At 59.1% G+C, this 16349-nt stretch overlaps 2 protein-coding genes across 2 annotated transcripts in view; both read right to left on the bottom strand.

Moving 5' to 3' along the window:
- Positions 1-16349, bottom strand: part of CAPN5 (calpain 5) — a 36156-nt gene that overhangs the window by 14863 nt on the left and 4944 nt on the right. The window contains exons 2-3 of the mRNA XM_077767527.1: positions 14988-15119; positions 444-652 (exon numbers count right to left, since the gene is read on the bottom strand). Coding sequence (XP_077623653.1) covers positions 444-652; positions 14988-15119 — 341 coding nt within the window. The remainder of the gene's footprint in view (positions 1-443; positions 653-14987; positions 15120-16349) is intronic.
- OMP (olfactory marker protein) lies at positions 8415-9729 on the bottom strand. The gene has a single exon (XM_077767562.1). The coding sequence runs from the start codon at positions 9475-9477 to the stop codon at positions 8986-8988; it is 492 nt and encodes a 163-aa protein (XP_077623688.1). The 5' UTR covers positions 9478-9729; the 3' UTR covers positions 8415-8985.

The following is a 16349-nucleotide window of genomic DNA, read 5'->3' as shown; positions in this document are numbered from 1 at the left end:
GGGCTTCCCCCTGGCCTCCTCCCAGCCTCCCCCTGGCCCCCGCCTGGCCTCCCCCTGGCCTGCAGGGGCCTGAGCAGGTCACTCTGCCCCAAAGCCCTCCACAGCTCAGCAACCCTTTGCCTGTGCCTGTGCTGGGGGCCCAGGGCCTGGCACAAAGCAGGAGCGGTCGGTGGAGACAGAATGGATGGACAGTCGGGAAGACAGACGGATGAGCGGACGAAGGGGAGCCCAGCCGGCAGAGAGGGCCCACCCTCCGTGACCAGCCCTGGCTCTGAGATACCAGAGGGGGCTGGGCGGCTTGGGTCTCTGGGGAGAAACCCTCACCCTGAACGTGGTGCCGGCTCGGCCCTGTCAGGGAGAACAGGAGAAACCTTTCCTCCCCCTGTGGGTGGGTGTCTGGGGCCTGGACACCAGCTACCAGACCTTCAGTCCCNCGCACCTACTTGGCATAGGCCTTCTCCACCAGGGCGCACCAGAACTCGCTGCGGGAGTTGGAGTGGCAGTAGATGAGCTGGTTGTTGACTGTGGGCAGTCGGTCGTCGATGACCACGTCCACCCACTCCCCAAAGCGCCAGAAGTGAAAGTGGAAGATGCCCGCGTAGGCACTGGGTTTCTCGGGGTCCCACTCCTGCTCCTTCCAGTCTGGGATGACCTGGATGGGGCGGGGGGACAGGACAGGAACGCAGTGAGGCTCACATCTGGCTTCCTGAGGAAATGGGGGCGCACACCTCAAGGGAGTCACAACGGAAAGGAATACTGGGACTTGGGCGAACCCTTCTCTTCTCTGGGCCTCAGTTTCCCTTCTCTGCAGTTCCTGGAGGCTGTCACCCTGAGCTTCCCCCTGCCTTCCTCGGGCCTCCCTCTGCACCCTCCACCGCTCAGAAATCTATTACACCCATCCCGGTTCCCATCTGGCGAAAGGTGCCTCCGCCCAGCCCAGCGCCGGCTGGAACCCGGCGGCCACACCGGCCTCCCCGCTTTGCCTCTCTCCAGCCAGTCAGGCCCCTGGGAGCGCCTACATTCTGCTAAAGTCCATCTCCCCTCTGTCCCCAGCACCACGCTGGCCCAGCCCCCTTCTCCTCTCTGAAAGCACGGGATGCATCAGGCTTGGTCACTGCTATATGCCCTGCACATACACAGTCTGGGGCCTGGCCCAGATATGGTGCTTGACACACATGTGTTAACCAAGTGAAAAAATTCATAGGCATTGAGTGGGTCTCTGACAATATTATTTATGGAACGTCTCAGACATGCCAGGTGCCACGCCTGGGACCACCATGGCTTATCTCAGTTTAAGCCGCAGGATAACCCTGTGCATAGATTACTATCATCCATCCCCACTTAACAGCTAAGAAAACCAAAGCTCAGAGAGGGCAAGTAACTTGCCCAGGACCACACAGCTAGAAAACACACATTCTCTGGAATCAGGTCAACTGGGTTTGAAGCCAGGACTCAGACCTGTCACCTGTGGACCGCTCTGCACCGGGTCGTGCTGACACGGAGGACCCGGACGAATCAGACACGGTCCCTGCCGCCTGGAGGCTCCTAGTCTGGTGGGAGAGGCAAATGCTGAGGTTGACATGGGGAGCCTGTGGGAGCACGGACAGAAGGGAAAGGTGGGTCCCACCCTGCAGGGCCAGCGGCCACTTCCCAGCAGGTGTCCTGACAGTGGGCTGTGGGGGACCCCCCAAGCAGACCCGGCATATCTGGGCAGCAGGAGGCGGGCACAGGAGGGAAAGCCTCTCACCCTAGAGTCACGGTGACTTGCTGGCCCTTCCCAGCATGGGACCAGGTGGGGCTGAACCCACTGCGACCACAGACAGCCCAGCCCCTTCTGGAAGAAAACAGCCCTCAGGCATGGGGCTGGGCCCCCAGGCATCCAGGCTGAGGAGCCAAACTTGCACCAGGAGGCCGTAAATCCCAAGGCTCAGACCAGCCTGAGCACAGATACTTCTGCCAAAAGCCATTCCCCAACCCCCACACTCATTAAGAAGCCTTCTGTTTACACACCTCTTACCATCAACAAGGATGTTGGCAAAGACAAATGGTCCCTCGTGAGACGCTGGAGGCCAAGACGATGAAAATGCTAACCACGGTGCCAGGCGCTTTGTCACCCGCGGGCCCTGCCCGGTGCCAGGCACACCTTTCGCTCGGTCGCCCCTGACCCTTATTGCTACCCTTTGAGGCAATACTATGGGGAGCTGTTGGCACAAGGCTGCCCATGGGCACTGGTGAGGAAGGCGTGATCTACACTCAGGGCTTCCGGGCCCGCTACAGCGTCTGCAACGCGGAAAGGGCTCGAACCTGACTGCTCCATTTTCAGTCAGTGCTGTGTCCTTTCTGAAACCTCGCAGCCTCTGCCCCAGGCCCCCGCGCTCTCTCCTACTTTGCCTGCAGGACAGAAAGGGCTATCAAAAATGGGGCATGTGCAGGACGGGTTTCATCCCCACTGCACAGATGGGAAGACTGAGGAAGAAGGAGCTGCCTGAGGGCACAGAGGGATAAGGAGTCCGAAACAGAGCACACTGGCCTGGGCACACCCTCCACCACTCCTCCCTGCTCTGAAAGCTCTGGACTGCATGGGGCCTGGGGAGGGAGGAAGAGGAGCCCTTGCAGGGCACTGGGAGGCTCTGCTGGGGATGCAGGGGGATCATTAGCCAAACCCAGGGCTTGGCCCGGGCCCCTCTGGGGCTCAGGAAGCAGGTAATGAGGCTCTAGGGCCTGCAGATCCTGAGTCAGATCCCTGTGGGCCTCAGTTTCCCCTCCTACGTCACGGCCAGTGGGCCCAGCATGGCCAGCTTCTATCCCCCACAACCCCTCTGCTGCCAGCAGGGTACCGAGGGAGAGGGAGGAGACTGTCCAGGAAGGTGTGCTCTCAGGGGCACACAAACCCTCCCACACCGCATCCGGTCATCCCAGGAATCGAGGAAGCCATCAAAGACCCTGGGGCCACATCAAAGGATTCAGGAACCAACCTAAAGAGGCTCCCACTGGCCAAAGACGGGCAGATCTCAGCTTCGATAAGGACAGTGACTGTGATGGGTGAGAACACATCACAACGCAGGGTACTAACCGCTTACACAATCACGGCACATGAAAACACATCAAACACGTTCAAATCTACGAGACCACAATGATACTTGCAAATAGTCACCATTGGAGACCAGCTGGGAAATAGACTCTTTTTTTTTTTTTTTTTGTAACAACTGGAAAATTAAAGGAAAGAATCAGGATTCATCCTGCCTTTTCTACACAGACCGGACCAGCGGGTAACCAACAGCAGATGAAGGGACGTGTGTTTCTGGAGAGGAGTTAGTCGCAGCTACGAAATGAGGACGGAATTAGAATATTAGACTCCCGCAATTTTACCACCAACGACAAATATGGATTTAGCAATGGTCATCGGCAGCTTCTCAGATCACAAAAAACAGAGCCAACCAGATCTCACATGCCTTGTGAGAGAAGTACACAGTATCTCCTATGAAACAATCATGCCAAAAAACTTGGACCTAAACCTTACTCAGCCTCTAGGGTAAATCCTAGCTTACGGAAGGTGCATGGCACAGAAAACACGCTCAACACCGCCGTGAAAACAAAGGCAGCAAAATCCAGACAGTTGGAAATTCCACAGGCCAGGTGTCTTCCGCAAACACATCTCAAGTAAACAGTAAAAGATGAAGGGGAACAAACCACTGGAGTCGTTTGAATCTGATTCCAACAAAGCATAAAACATATACACGTTTATGACAGAAATTGGAAAGCAAAACTGGGTATTTGATGCGACGAAGGAAGTTATCATAAAATTATTTGAGTTGTGTTATATATAGGATTACAGTTACAGACATTTGTTTTTGTCTTGTTTTGTTTGTGAGAACTGCTTATCATTCAGAGATGCATCCAGAAATATTTACAGATGAAATGAGAAGCTGCCTGGAGGGCAAAGGAGGGAGTTAGAGCGAACAGGACTGGTCACCAGCTGACAGTTGTTGAGGCGGAGAGATGGGTCCAAGGGAGCATATTAAGACATCTCGCTCCTCCCACATTATCTCCAAGTGAGATGTCCCATCCCCACGGCCACCAGCTCCTCAGCCTGGCATTCACAGCCCGGAGGGTCCACTGACTCTCAGGCTCACCCCCGAACACCTGCCTCCCTCGGGCCCCACGGAAATCTACACACATGATGCTTCAGGCCACCTTGGCTCTGCACGTGTGCCTCCCTCTGCCAGTACTGTCGTCGTCCCTCGGGGGCCAGCTGAGCAGCAGCTCGCAGGGGTCTCCTGGCCTGGGGCTCCCCCAGGCTCTTTCCCTGATCACGGGAAGGGAGCTTCTGGAGACCAAGGCTGAGCTCCATTCACGCCCAGATCCCCCCACCCCCACCCTGCGCCTGGCCCAGCTCCAGAGCTGCCCAAGTCTTTCTGGAAGGAAAGTTTCCAAGTGCCAGCCACAGCACAGCCCTGAGCGGCTGGTGACCTTGTACCCACGATGGGACACACTGCCAAGCGGGGTGCATGGGCGAAGACTCGGGTTCCGACTAGGCCACCACTCTGAGCCTCAGTGTCGGCATCTGCCCACCCTACTGCCGCTGTAAAAACCAAAATGGGGGCACCTGGGTGGCTCGGTTGGTTAAGCATCCAACTTCGGCTCAGGTCATGAGCTCACAGTTCGTGAGTTTGTGCCGGCAGCTCAGAGCCTGGAGCCTGCTTCAGATTCTGGAGACCCAGCTCACACGCTGTCTCTGTCTCCCTCAAAAATAAATAAACATTTAAAAAAAAAAAAAAAAGAAAGAAAACCAAAATGGACACTGGCCTTGAAGGTGCTGCCTTAGCCGCGGGGGCTGAGCACACGTGAGGGGTCATCTCCGCTGGTGTATGTGGTACAAGTGTGTGCACTCACACAACAGTGTGTGAACCTGGGGGCCGGCACGGACCTCAGGTGACCTGGTGAAGCCTCCCAAGAGGAGAAAGAGCAGCAGCCCCCAGTGCAGATGGGAAATGAGAGACCTGAAGGGTCATGACATTTACTTGGGCTGACCCAGCAGCCAGGCAAGGACTGTGTGAGATTTGTAGGCCCCCTGGGACCCCTGGGAAATCAGCAGAACACCTCAGGCAATGAGTGTCCCACAGCGCCCCCTGGTGCCTGGAGTGCTCCCAGCTCAAATCCTCCTGGGACTGAGTGTGCAAGTGCATGACTGTCAGCATATGTGGGTACACACAGCATGTGTGTGTGAGCACGTGGGTGTGTGTGTGTGTGTGTGTGTGTGTGAATGTCAGTGTTGGGGGGGGGTGTTTCACAGGGAAGGAGCTTTTCACAGATTCCTGCTTGCGACCCCAGAGGGCCAGCTGGGAGCATATACGGAAAAGGCCAGCAGTGCTGTGGGCTGTCAGGCTGCAGGGCGGTTTCCTGTGTTACCCAACTCACGTGAGGGAGTCACCAAACCAGAAGGTCCCTGCTTCCTCAGGTCTCAGCTTCTGATGCCCGGAGTCTCAAATTCCCGAGTTTCAGATGCCATGACCGGAAGAGGCCGGGAAGCTTGGCCCCCCACCCCTACTCCACACACCCTCGGGAGAGCGAAGCCGCGTTGCTCGCCACCCAGAGCGCAGGAGCGATGCACCTGCAGGGGCCCAGGGCTACGCGTTCGCAGGGCAGGGAGCTCACAGCGCACAGCCAGACAGCTCGGCTGCCCTCAGAGACCTGCGTGGGACCCCAGCCTTGAGGCTGGCCCCCTCCCACACAGTGAGGGCTAAAGAGCGCCTCGGCTGGGCCCATTCTGAGCCTGGTAACAGTGGCAGAGGAGACTCCACACCCTCTTGTCCACTCTCCAACCAGAGCCAGGCCTGGCCCCTGCCTGCCCGTCCCTACATTGACTGCTCCCAGAAGCACTGGGCTGCTGGGCTGCGTCAGGCAACCCACTTCACCTCTCTGAACCCTGTGCTCCTCTGTAAACAAGTTGTCCTGATACCCCTCTCGGAATAACTGAAAAGTGAGGCCATTTGTCTACAGTGACTGAGAGAGTAACAATGAGCAAACGGAGAGAGGGTGTCGTGTGCCAGCTCATGGGGGGCTCTGCGTGCTTCACTAACTCACGTAAGCCTCACACACTTGCCTCGGCAGGAGGAGGGGGCAGGGGGCAGAAGCTCAGGAGATGGCAAGTCTCTTCACTGATTCCGTTGCCCCCGCCCCCGCCAGAGGCATCTCTGGGAATGGACGGAGGCTGCTGCTGGAAGGCAGGACTTGGGGAAGGGAAAGAAGGTGGCCACAGCCGCTTGGGGGAGGGCTCCGGGGTGGGGGGCGGGGATGTGAGACCTGGCTGAGGGGAGCATTTCAAAGCGAAGGTCATTCCCAAGCAAAACCCCAAATGTGGCCCCTGAAGCAGGACCCGACCGTGGTCACTGGGAAGAAGCTGGCCTTGCCAGGGCCTGGGCCCTCAGGAGGGGTGGGGGCACTGTCCCGGCCTCTCCCAGGGGGCCGCAGACACAGAGCCTGGTCCACGCACAGGGACCCCTCCTTTGGCCCCTCCACACCTTCTGTGACTTTGGGCAGGTGACTGGATCCCCTGGGCCTCTTTGTCTCTGTCCAAAAGCGGAGTAAGCTGCAGAGAGATGGCAAGGGACAGAGCTCTAATGAAGGGTCAAGTGGGGCACTAAGGCGGTGTAGTGACATCAGTCTTATCTGGTCAGCAGGGTAGGGGCTGCCCAAGAACTTCCATTAAATGGGTGACAGAGGCTCAGTGAAACCCAGGCACAGGCCTCACCCTCCCCACCCCTGCCACTCCCTGTCCCATCCACCCCCTGCCCAGCCACCCTACAAGGGAAGGAGATTGCACATGGCTGGCTGCATCCCCTCAGATCCCCTTTGGGCCCCCACCTGCTGAGGACCAGGTGTGCCTCCCTGTGGCCCCAGCATGGCTCTCCCCATGCCCCATACAGAAGCTGGCCTGGGGGCCCCTGGGGGAAAAACTGTCAGGGCTGCTGGTACCCGGCTGGGTGTCCAGAGACCCGTTTCTAAACTCCATCCTGATGTCTGACCTTGGGCCAGTCACTTGACTGCTCTAGGCCTCATCTCTGAAAGCAGCAGGGGGGATGGGAGTGTGGGAGAAGGCCCCAGAGGGGTGCTCAGGGCTATGAGGGGACAGGAGAGGGCCGTCAGAGCTCCTGAATGGGTGGGGGTGGCTTACGGTGAGAGACTGCACACCACGAGGCAGGGGCATAGAGGCTTTATTGGGGACACGCAGCGCATGGGGTGGATGCGGTAGGGCAGGGTGGGGGTATAGGCAGTCTGCATCAAGACGGTCCCCAGAGCGGCAGAGGGGCAAAGGGCAGTGCCATCTCCCGGGGTCTGGACTCCCCTAGTTATCGGCAGAGAAGCCAGGCAGGCTGTGCTGGGGCTTCAGGCCCCAGAGCTGAGAGTCAGAAATGACCACAGCCAATCCCAACCTAAAGAATCCCAAGGGGCTCCTGGGTGGTGCAGTCGGTTACATGTCGGACTTCAGCTCAGGTCATGATCTTATGGTTCATGGGTTCGAGCCCCGCATTGGACTCTGTGCTGACGCTACAGAGCCTGCTTGGGATTCTCTCTCTGCCCCTCCCCGACTCGGGCCCTCTTTCTCTCTCAAATAAATAAAACTTAAAAAAAAAAAAGAATTCCCAATTCCAATACCCTGCTCCTCTTTGCACGTTTCTAGAGTGGGGGCTCACCCTCCCTGCAGCCCCAGCCACTGGGGACGGCTCTCACCCTCTGTCTCTCAGAGTGTCTATTTGCCGGGCCCTGCGGCCCTCGGCGGCTCTGCTTCATGAGGAAAATGTTGTGGGCCTGTTCCTGGCAAGAAAAAAACAGGGCAGGCCTGGAGACAGGGTGCTGGGGTCACTTCCTGAGGTGCCAGTCAGGCCAGGCCCCTCCCTCAAAGGAGGCTTACTGGGCCTGTGCCTTCCTGGCCAGGGACGCTGGAAAAAAGCTGACATCCCAGCAAAGACTACAGTCTCCCACTCCAGGGCTCCCAGCGATCCAGCTTCCCTAGGCAGAGAGAGACCCGTCCACGATACTGTTCCCCACTTCACTGGATGCACCTCAAAGGCTCTCAGCTCAGTGGGGGGCCCCTCCCGGAGGCCCTCCTAACCAAGCCCCTGCTAAGGGCCACCCACAAACCAGCTGGGCAACTACGGAACAGATCATCTAAAATCGGACTTGCTCACAAGGCAGGTACAGACTCTAGAATACAGTCACATGAATAGAGCGTGCTCTCTGTCAACACATACACACATGGACAGAGAGACGTCCCTCTATAACCTATGTCCTCTCCGCGTCACTCCTCCCTCCTGAAGTCACTCTCCAAAGAGCAAGAGTTGGCAAGCACAGCCCCCAGACTGCCAGCCACTCCCCACCACCCAAAACAACCCCTGCGGCAACCCCGCCTGACATCCTGAGGCCCCCCGGCCATCATGGGACCACGCCAGGCCCGGGCCAGGAGGGCCACCTTCCTGGGTCCTCAGGCTGAGTGTTCACCTCCAGATTCTTGCAAAATGCCCTGTGGCCGGGAGGGGTTCCCCAAGGAGGCTGCTCTGTCGTTGGCCTCCCCATCTCCCCTCTCTGGAGGAAGCCCAACAGAGGGGGCCTTGGATCTCTCTGTCTCTGTGTCCATGTCTGTCTCTCTCCGTCTCTTTGAGTCTCACTCCGGGACAGTGAAGCAGAGAGTAAACAAGCGCGCTCGGCCCCTCCATCTTCCCAGGCCTCGTGGTCTACAGCAGAAGCAGCGGCCTCTGGTTCAGCTTCTAGACTGTAAGTCCTTTGTGTCTTCCTCCCATGAGCAAGAGCACCAGCACCAGGGAGAGGAGAGGAGGAAGGACACAGGCTCAGGCGGTCCCAAGTGCGCAAGCTGAGTACAGACCCGCAGCTAGAAGAATGTTCGGGAATACAGGCCTGGGGGCAGTGGGCACAGGCAGGGGGCAGTGCAGGCGGGCACGGGGAGAGGGCAGCAGCGAGCAGCTGGCCTCAGAGCTGGTTAAAGACCACGGAGGCCTTGAGGTTGGCGGGCTCCAGGCCCTCGCCGAAGGTGACGAGGAAGTACATGACCTTGCGGATCTTGGCCAGGTCGGACAGGCGCTCCCCAAACTCCAGGGCGTCGGCCTCGTTCCAATCCATGGCATCCGCGTCCTCCTTGAGCCAGAAGATGGCAGCAGGGTCCAGCAGCTGGCGCGTCATGAGGTTGGTGAGGTCGGGCGTCCAGTTTTGGGAGGTGCCCGTGATGGTGACCTTGCCCGGCTTGTCCAACTCGACGTCCCAGCGCTCAAACTGCAGCTTCTGCTGCTGGACGAAGTCGAGGCGGTACACGGACTCGACGGGCCGCAGCAGCTTCTCCCCGTCCTGGCGCTTCTCCCCGCGCTGCCTCAGGCTCTCCACGCGCAGCCGCATCTGCTTGGTGAGGTCGTGGTCCAGGACCAGGGGCATGCTGAGCTGCGGCGGCTTGGGCGCGTCCTCCGCCATGCCCCGCTGCTGCCGCTTCTCCGCTGCCTGGGCGCCCCTGTGCCGGGGCCGGGCGGCCGGGGCCACAGGCCACCCAAGGCGCTCCGCCCCTTCCCGGGCCTGCCCAATCCTCCAAATGGGGGTGGGAGTCCCCAAACGCCTCCTCGCCTCCTCTCTACTCCTCGAAGAGGCTGTAACACAGGCCCCGCAGGCAGGCGCGAGGCGGACGGGCTCCCGGGGGGCCAGACTGCTGATGTCAATTGCTGTGGTAACCGCTCCGACTACCTGACGACCAGGGAAGGCCGGGAGCGCCTGTTTGTGAAGAAGGGAGGCTGCGTGGGGCAGTACGAAGGGGAGGGAGGTGGGGAGCAGCCGCTCACTGTAAGGAGAGGCTTTACTGGGGACACCCTGGCAGGAGCTGGGGGAACAAGGAAGGAGAGGCCTGCTGATTTGAGATGTAAAGCCACCCTAGCCAAACCCTGCAGCCACGATGACTCAGAGCCACCCTCACCACTCCACACTCAACCCCCAAGGCCTTCGGTCCCGCTCCCGGGGACCTTGAGAACCCTCCCCCCAGCCTCTCGACAAGGACTGGCCAGGCCACCCCCATCTCTGACCCAAACCCCTGTTCCCAAACTTCAGGGGTCATCAGAATCAGCCACAGGAGTGAAAACACGATTGCTGGGCTCCTCCCCTTCTGATTTAACAGCGCTGATAAGGCCTAGGGATCTGCACTTGGACCAGCCTCCCAGGTGATGTCGATGCTGCTGGTCCAAGGACTGTGCTTGGACAATCAGCGACCCACGTGATTCCGGCCTGCTGGCCCTGCCTCCCCACCGCACCACAGGGCAGCCCAACGCCCAGGTCTCCTCCCAGTAAAATCCCACCACTTATTCCAGCTATATCAAGCCTCAGTTTCCCCCAGGAGACTTGAGGCCAAGGAAGAATCTGACAAATGTCTCTATCTCCAGTGCCTGAGGTGGAATCAGGAGCTCAGCTATTATATTCCAGTAAACGGAAGAACTGGAGTACATGAGTATAGCTGGGAGGGGCGCAGGGGAGAGGGGAAGTTGTCGTGACATGGCACACACAGAAAACAGGACAGAGGCACAGGCCAAAGTAACAACTGAAAACAATCTGAAGGGCCTAGTGGACCACAAGCACAGTCTACTACTGGATGGAGGGTCGATCAGTCAGTGGGATCTTGGGCTACACGAGCAACAGAGCGTCACCAATGGGGTCACAGCAGCTGGTCCTGTTAAGATAACCCCTCAAGCTCTGAGGTCAGTTCTGGGGGTCACGGGTAGCAATTCCCCGTGAGTCTTCAAGAGGATGTGAGGAGTCAAACTGCCTGACCCTCATGGAACCTTTCTGGCTGCAGGGGCAGAGAAGAGCACACAATATGGCTCAGGAATTACTGTTAAATTAAGCCAGGACCCAGAACGGGGCGTGCCGCATAGGATGCCCTCAGAAAATGCTTGTTGAGTGAATACATGAGTAAATAACACTGATAAGTGAACAGATGTGATAGGGCCCAAGGCCAAGGACAACCAGAGGAAGACATGCAGATGGGAGAACAGAGACATGACTGAAGCCAAAAATGAGGTTTAGGGGCAGGTGTGTGTCAAAGTGCAGAACGAGGGAGATGCCTGGAAGGTGAGGGTGGCTGAGGGTAAAGGCTGATGGGGGTGTAAACACGATCTGAGGCTAGGAAGGTGAGGGTGGGGTGCCAGCCGCACGGGCATAGTAATCCCTAGGACACAGCAGGACGTGGGGTGGAAAAGGTAGGAAATTGGAGGTGCTGGGCCCTTGGTCCCTGGGTGGTACCTGGTTCTCTTGGGGGGGCGGGGCGTGGGGAGCCAATGGCACAAGCCTGGAGGGGTTTGGTTTACAAGTGGAGGGTGCAGTCTGGAAGCAGCACTGAGGAAAGAGAGGATGTCGGTCCCCATCTCTGGACCTGCCGGACGCTAGGGGAGGTGCTCACTCTCTACTGGTGGGGACCCAGAGGCTGCACGGCCCTGGGGAGAGCCTGGTCTCGGCCTGGGCGGGTTACCAACTCAACGGAGGAGGCTGAAGGTGGAAGTCATCTGGGCCTCAGACAGGCAGGGCAGGAGGGAGGGGCAGCAGGAGGCAAGGAAGGCCCGAGGGGGAAGGGAGGGGTGGAAAGGGGGCGGGAGGTTGCAGGCGGGGCTGGGCCCACTGCCACCCACAGATCTCTGCTGGGCCCCCCACACACCTTGGGAAGATCCGCTAAAGCCTGGCGTAGGGATGAACAGAGAAGAGCAAGTAACCAAGCTCCCTATGTGATTGCAAAACTACGTACTGAAAAACAAAACGAACACCTCTTTAACCCCGACTGGAAAAACAGACGAGAAGGAAATACGGCAACCCCTTAACACTGGCTGTTTCTGGCTAAAGAAAACCTTAAGCAATGTTGTATTTGTTCAGATCTTCTGTCCCCAGCATTAGAATGGTGCTCGGGGCATAGCTGGGGCTCAGGCGCCTGGGGTGAGTGGATGGCCATGTAGCTCAAGGGCGTGGATTGCCCGTGCAACGCCGGCAGGGGTGGGATGGGAACCATTTTAAATAGAACTCAAAAAGAGCCCAAGCCACCAGGTGCCTCTCCCAGGCCGAGCCCCAGGGCTGGCCACCCCCCCCCCAACACTCCCCTCTCAGACCTCCAGACCCTCATTTCCGCTGTGCTCTCTTCCTCTCCTCCGGCCAGAGAGGCTGGGGGCAGGGATCAGGCCTGGGGGGCGTGAGCTCACAGAGGACCTTGGGTCTGGCTTGGGCCAGGTCAGGCTCAAGTGCAGATGATCCACCCCACTGTCACATCCTGATTTCTGATCTATAAAATGTGGTCACCGGAAGCCCACTGTCCTGCCCTCAGAGGATGTATAGTCAGGGTGGGGAGACCACTGTGCCCCTCCCAGGGATCCCATAGGAGGGGGAGGCCCACTGCCAAGGGGTGCCTCGTAGAACAGAGAAACAGGCCGGGGACACAGAGGTGGGGCAGGGAGGAGGATCTAACGTGTGTGAATTGCCGTGAAACACCACAGGCTTCCGCCCGAACAGGCTCTTTCCTCCTCCTCCAACTCTGGGGACTAGAAAGGTCAGGTTTACACCAAGGTGGGGAGGAGAAGGAACCTGACCTGCCCAGTGGCACACGACAACGAGGGACCCAGCCAGAATCACACCCAGGCCTGGCTGGTTTCAAATCCTGTGCCCATTGGCCTCAGGCTGCATCAAGAACTAGAGGGAAAGGGGTGGCTTCCTGGAGGAGTGGGTGTGTGTGTTGAGGGCACAATGCAGCAGCCTGTGAGGCTGAGCATCCCCGGAGTGAGAAGGCTGGGGTGGGGGGTGGGGGCGGGGAGGGGTGCAGCTCAGGCCGAGCACCCCTGTTCCATGGAGAAAACAGAGCAGGCAGGGGAGGCCCCGCAGGGCAACGGGCCCTCAAGTAAGGGGTGACAACAGGGCCCGTTCAGTAGGGACAGGAGGGGAGGTAAGGCACAGTAACAAGCTCCCCGGGGCCTCCTCCTCCTCCTTCTAGGACCCGGGAGCTGTCCCCACAGCAGCACCCCGAGGCAGAGTGCAATTAGCCAAGCACCTTGCCCTGCTCCAGCCTCCTGGGGACCCACGCTCCTGGAGACCGGCCTCCTGGCCCTTGAAGCCTCCAGACCAGCCAGGCCAGGTGCCCTGATACCTGCAGCAGGAGGAACCTTCGGCCCAGAGATGAACACAGACCTGCCACAGCGTGGATAACAGGCCTCCCGCCGGCAGGCCCGGGGTCCCTTCCTCCACTCACGAGATGGGGAGCTGCCCCAGTGCGCTGCCCAAGGCCAGGCCCAGGCCAGGGCCCACAGCAAGCCGAGGCTCCTCCCTACAAATGGCCAGAGAGCCCATTCCCCAGGAGGGGACACAGCGGCCCAGGCTCTGGTCCCACTGAAGGCCCCCCAGAGACGCAGGGCAGGAGGGCCGGCCGTGGGGCTGCTGGCCAGTAGCTGGGTCCAACAAACTGGGGAAGGGCTCTGCTCTCAAAACCTTCTTGAGCCTTCTCTGTGCCAGGGTCCTGCTGGCCTCACTGAGAAGACACAGTTGGACCAGCTTTGCCCCGGGGGGAGCTCATCTCAACCAGGGAGGCCACAGGCAAACATGCGATTACAGGGCAGGGTGGGGAGAACGGGGCCAGGCCCTGCAGGATTCCTATGTGCCACCTCCAGCCCCGGACTGAGCCCTGACCGAGCTAGGGGTGGGCTCAGAGGCAGGAGGACCTTGCTGTGGGCTCCGAGAAGGGGGCTGGCGCTTGGAGGCAGAGGAGCGAGGAAAGATCTACACCCAGACAACAGCACTGAGCCCCAACCCCAGTGAAATGATCCCACGTGTGGCTCTCTGAGGCCCTCCCAGCTTGGACATCCTACAACTCCCCACGTCTATAGGCTGCAGCGGTGGCCTTTGCTGAGGGCCCTACGGCACCAGCGTCCCCACAGGACCATCAGCAGCCAGGCTCCAGGGATACCCACGCTAGGGTGGCTTTAAAGGTCACACCCCCCTCCAGAAGACATGAATACAGAGCTCCTGCCGCAGTCCTAGCCTCGGCTGAGGGCACAGCTCCCCCTGATGGCCGAGGGAGGTCTCACATGATGAGAACAAACGCACTGCCCCCGCTCCCTGCTTGCCTGGGAATGCCCACTATGCTCTACCAGTCTTAATTATCCTAACACTGGCAGCGCAGACACCAGTCACTGGGCACTGCACCCTGAGACCAGTATCTCGTTTTGCCCCAACAAACTCCCTCCTATCCTGGTTTTCCGGATGAGTAACCGGAGCTAATTATAAAGCTGCTAAAAAGGGGGGGGGGGGGGCTCCAAGCCAAACCGTCAGGCCGGGATGCCCAGTTCCTAGTTCCTCACAGGAAGAGCAGGAAGGGCAGGTGCGAGCAAGGGGGCAATGGCCTATATCTGCCGGCACAGGAACCCAGGATGCAGTGCCAGTCATCATTACTCATTAGAGACCAGGAGTCCAGCCTCTACTCCAGCTTCCCCNCGGAGCAGGAAGGGAACTTTCAGTGCGGGGTTAAAGGGCAGCACCTCTTGTGCTGCCACAAGAGAGGGCAGAGCGTCACAACCAGAGCCAGTTCCCAATCGAAACCAGAATCATGAAACAAAATCACCTGTACCACTCTTGCCGCACAAGTGAGAAAACGGAAGCCAAAATAAGGACGAGGACTGGTCAACTCTACAGCAGGTACAGGCAGGGGGTCTCCTGAGCCCTAATTAGTGGTATCTTCACACCGCACATGATTCCGGTAGCTTCCCCATTCCACACGTGCATCTTCCGCCAAGTGGCTCCAGGAACACTGTGCGCCCCCAACTGTCGGATGGGGACACACCCACATTCTGCTGCTCCGCCAATGCTGGGAGCCCTGGTGTCACCCTGCCCCCCACCCCCAGACAGGTGTTCATAAAGTCCCATCTGCAAGTTCGGGCCGCACCTCCCCTGTCCAGCGGCGAGGGCCCCACCCCACACCTCACCTTCTGCCACAGCGACTCCCGGGAGGCGAGTGACGAACAGGCTGCCACAAACCAGCAGTTGCCCACTTGGCCCTGGTGCAGGTCGTGGGAACTGATGCCATCCACAAAAAGGCGGGGGTCCTCACATATGTCCTGCAGAGAAGCCAAGAGGAGACCTCCCTGTCAGCGTGGGGACTCCACCTCCCCTGACACACCGGGGGCCCTCAGCGTGGTCAGTTGGTTTCTCCAAATCCAGGTTCCCCCCCCCCCCGCCCAGCCCCCACCCAGGTGCTACCTGGAATGTCCTTCTCCCGTCCCCGGGCTGAAGAACGCTGCCCTTCTGCCAGAGGTTCGAAAATGATCAGATGCTATGGAAGGTCTTTGGGGGACTGGACCTTGGGCACCCCCTTCTCCTGCCCTCCGTGGTCTTCCCCAACCAGCAAGGGGTCAGTTCCCCTCATCCCCCAGCACCAGCAGCCCTGCAGCGCCCATGCCAGCCCGCCCTCAGGCACCCCCCCAACAAAGAGGGTGGGGGCCCAGCGGGGAGACAAACCACAAACCACAGCTGATGAATGAGTGGCAAAGGCAGGGGAGAAGTAGGAAGTTGACCATGCCAAGCCCCGCGCGGGCACATCCTCAGGCTGTCTCACTGGATCCTCTAGCCACCCCAGCAGTGTGGGGTTGTTCTATTTTATGAACGAGCAATGAAGGTTCAGAGAAGGGCAGAGATTTGTCAAGGGCACACAGAAAGCCGTATGGAGCAGAGCCAAGCAGACATCTGTGCGTCCATTGTGGGCCCAATGGGCCGGGCGGGGGCAGGGCTGGGCATGACGACAGTGCCCTTCCCGTTCCCAGTCCGGGTATCTGCTTGGGGCATGCACATGCCCACCTGTGTCCCGAAGCATCTTCACTCCACAGAGCTGACAGGGAGTGAGGGCTCCCCAAGGTGGGAGGGGGTAAACATTGAGGCACACCTTCTATCCTGCTGGCACCACGATCAATCCTCGCCACGATCCTGAGGGGTGGGCACAATGCCCATTGTACAGATGAGGAACTGAGGCCCAGAGAAGTTGATCAACACGCCCCAGACACACAGCTGGCCTGCCTCCCTATCTGCTGGCTCGATCACAGTCCAGCTCCTGAGGTCCTATGCCACGTGGCTGGTAGAAGTCAGCAGAGCCAGGGGCACCTGGGTGGCTCAGTTGGTTAAGCGTCTGACTTTGGCTCAGGTCATGATCTCACAGTTCCTGGGTTCAAGCCCTGCATCAGGCTCTGTGCAGGCAGCTCAGAGCCTGGAGCCTGTTTCAGATTCTGTGTCTCCCTCTCACTCTGCCCCTCCCCTGCTCATGCTGTCTCTCTCTCTCTCTCAGAAAGAAATAAAAT

This window comes from Crocuta crocuta, unplaced genomic scaffold (genome assembly GCF_008692635.1).
Source record: "Crocuta crocuta isolate KB4526 unplaced genomic scaffold, BGI_CrCroc_1.0 scaffold561, whole genome shotgun sequence".
NCBI classification, from domain to species: Eukaryota; Metazoa; Chordata; class Mammalia; order Carnivora; family Hyaenidae; genus Crocuta; species Crocuta crocuta.
This window is presented reverse-complemented; position numbering and strand designations above follow the sequence as displayed.